Here is a 3,105-nt window from a genome sequence, read left to right as displayed (position 1 = left end):
GAAAGTCTTTGATAATTACCATGTCATTTTATCTACCCCTTCCTAGCCTAGAAAGTCTGTACGACTATTAACTTCATTTTACAAATACAGGACATGGAGGGAAACTGAAACTCAGAGAGCAAGGTGGCAGAGTTCTAATCTGGAACTAGGATTTGAAGCAGACAGTATGAATCTAAAACCCATTATTATACTACAATATTTAAGTAGTATTCAAAAAGGTTCACTTTAAACACACAGAATAATTTGTTTTCCATTATAAAAATTATTATATCTCTAAAAGATCCAGGGAGTCTGATCTGAAGCCCATGTCTTTTTTTTTTTTTAATATATATTTTTATTGATTTCAGAGAGAAAGGGTGAGGGAAAGAGTGTCAGAAATATCAATGATGAGAGAATCATTGATCAGCTGCCTCCTGCATGCCCCATATTGGGTATCAAGCTGCAACCAGGCATGTGCCCTGACTGGGAATCGAACTCTGACCTCCTGGTTCATAGGTCAATGCTCAACCACTCTGCCACACTGGCTAAGCTGAAGCCCATATCTTAATCATTATGGTATTTGTTGAACAGAATGAATAAGATGCCATGGCTTAGTATACTCTAAGTCTGGATCTATATAAACTACTAACTATTGAATATACTGAAAATATTACTTAAAAAAAAAATCTAACTATAAAGAGTTTTATAAAGATATTCTATAGCCCCAAAAAGTCCAACCAAAAGAGTAACGACAATAGCTGCTACCATTTTAAAATTTTATTTAATCTTTAAATAAAATTGTGAAACAGATATTACCATATAAGTTTTATGGATGAGGAAAAGTGAGACACAACTACAGTAAGAAACTTGTTTAAAGTCTGCCATTCCTTAAGTAGCAGTACTGGTATTCAAACCCATGACTCTATAGCTCTAGCATATTCTCTTAAAATTTGTATTTGGTTTTTTGGTTTTTTTTACATTACAATGTTGTCATCCCTAAGAAACAAGAAGCACTGCCAACGGCCTTTGGGGAACAAGGAAATTCCTACATCAGGTTTTAGCAGAGCTCAAAGCCAAATGAACTGGAGCTGAGCTTTGATGGTAATGAAGGCAATGAGCAGTTTCCCAATCCCTGACTGGATTAAACCAGCTTTGCCCCTTTCTAAAGCAAGTTTTCCTTCTATAAAACTATCCGAGCACTTTTTCTACATTTCTGATGATCTACAGTGGGCACAGTTCAATTAGCTTGGACTACTACCTGTTGAATATAATGCGTAATTCCTCTTCAGGAGTAGGATGGGAGGAAGAATAACAGCTATTCAAGTAATTCCAGCCATGAGGCTGGATGGTACAGGGGTAAAGAGCCTGCACTCTGGAGGAGACTGCCAAGATTCAAATACCTATTCTGCCTTATACTACCTATGGGACCTTGGAAAAAGTATTTAACCTCCCTGGGCTTCCATGCATTCATCTACAAAATGGGGATAATTTACCTTTCACAGGTTTGAGGATTAAAAGATAGAATATATAAAAAGTGTTTAGAATGGTGCCTGGCACTTGGTAGGCAATTTAAAATTTGCTATCAATATAATTATTATCCCTATAGTTATTGCACAGAATAAAATTACACACATTAAATAGTTATTTTAGAGATTCTTTAATATAAAAAAGATATTAGCAGCCCTAGCTGGTTTGGCCTGTGGACTTAAGAGTCCTGGGTTTGATTCCAGTCAAGGGCACATGCCCAGGTTGCGGGCTCGATCCCCAGTGGGGAGCATGCAGGATGCAGCCGATCAATGATTCTCTCTCATCATTGATGTTTCTATCTTTCTCTCCCTCTCCCTTCCTCTCTGAAATCAATAAAAATATATTTTTAAAAAGATATTTGCAAATAGCTGTGTATTTAAAAACATAACCCTGTAAAAATTTGACAAATCTATAGTAGTCTCCTAAAAGTAGCTTTGGAAATTGATTTCTAGCATCTTCTGTAAATAGACAAAAAGGTTTTAAAACCCACTCAGAGATAATCAGAAATAATTCGTAAAAATAAAGCAAATTACTCAATTCCATTAAAGTAGTATTAAATATCTATTATGAGCTCAGCATTATGCAAAGTCTTATAGGGCATACATAAGATCTAGACCCTACTTTATTAAGAACAGAAATAACATATATAGAATAATGAAATAAGGCAAAGTACAAGTAAATGTCAGTGGGTAGCACATAACTCAAAAGGAAGAAATTCTATAGTACCATTAAAATTTATGAGTTTAATCAATAAAAAAATTATCTATGTGCCACTCCTAATGCTAGTGACAAGAACAAGTTCAAAGGACTGATATATTATAAGTTATTAATGAATCACTTAAGCAAAATATATAAAAGGGTTATTGAATAATTTCCACTGTTAACTTACTATTGCTATTTTGGTCGAGAGAAAGTTCTCCCTTTCTTCATCTACCTTAATTTCAATTCCAGTTTTAAATAATTCAAGCATTTTGGGGATGTCACGGCCAATGGAATCTGGTTAGAAAAATAAAATATCCAAAGTTAATCATTCCATCTAAGCAAGTAGCAAAAATTAATGAATAAGAAAAGTATTAATCTCATGGTAAGATATACTAAATAAGTTGTGGCAGAGATACTCCAAGGTGGTCCCAATTCCTGAAGTTTATGCCCTTGTGTAATCCCCTCCCCCTGAGTGTGGATGGGACCTGCAACTTGCTCTAACCAACAGGATGATTATGTGTACATGATTACATTACAAAGAACTGCAATGCCTATCTTAGAGGAGACTTTCCTCCTACTGGCTGAGAAGAAGCAAGCTGCAATGTTATGAGGTGCATATGAAGAAGGCCACAGGGTAAAAAACTGAGACCCTCAGTCCAGCAGCCTGAAAGGAACTGAATTCTGCCAAAAAGTCACATGAACATAGAAGCGAATCCTTCCCCAGTCAAATCTCAGATGAGACCACAGCCCTACTCTACACCTTGACTGAAACCCAAGATCCTGAAGCTGAGATAATAAATGTGTGTTGTTTTAAGCCACTAAATTTATGGTAATATTGCTGCACAGTAATAGGTAACTAATAAAAAAGTATGTGTAATTATGCTACTTACCTACTTT

The 3,105-nt window shown here is 35.5% G+C and overlaps 1 protein-coding gene across 6 annotated transcripts in view; it reads right to left on the bottom strand.

Annotated features, from left to right (window-relative positions):
* MRPL1 (mitochondrial ribosomal protein L1) overlaps positions 1–3,105 on the bottom strand; it is a 56,333-nt gene that overhangs the window by 16,606 nt on the left and 36,622 nt on the right. For all 6 annotated transcript variants that reach the window (XM_023750315.1, XM_006084518.3, XM_023750314.1 and 3 more), the window contains one exon: positions 2,396–2,502. In XM_023750315.1, coding sequence (XP_023606083.1) covers positions 2,396–2,502 — 107 coding nt within the window. The remainder of the gene's footprint in view (positions 1–2,395; positions 2,503–3,105) is intronic.

The sequence above is a fragment of the Myotis lucifugus genome, unplaced genomic scaffold, assembly GCF_000147115.1.
Source record: "Myotis lucifugus unplaced genomic scaffold, Myoluc2.0 scaffold_12, whole genome shotgun sequence".
NCBI classification, from domain to species: domain Eukaryota; kingdom Metazoa; phylum Chordata; class Mammalia; order Chiroptera; family Vespertilionidae; genus Myotis; species Myotis lucifugus.
This window is presented reverse-complemented; position numbering and strand designations above follow the sequence as displayed.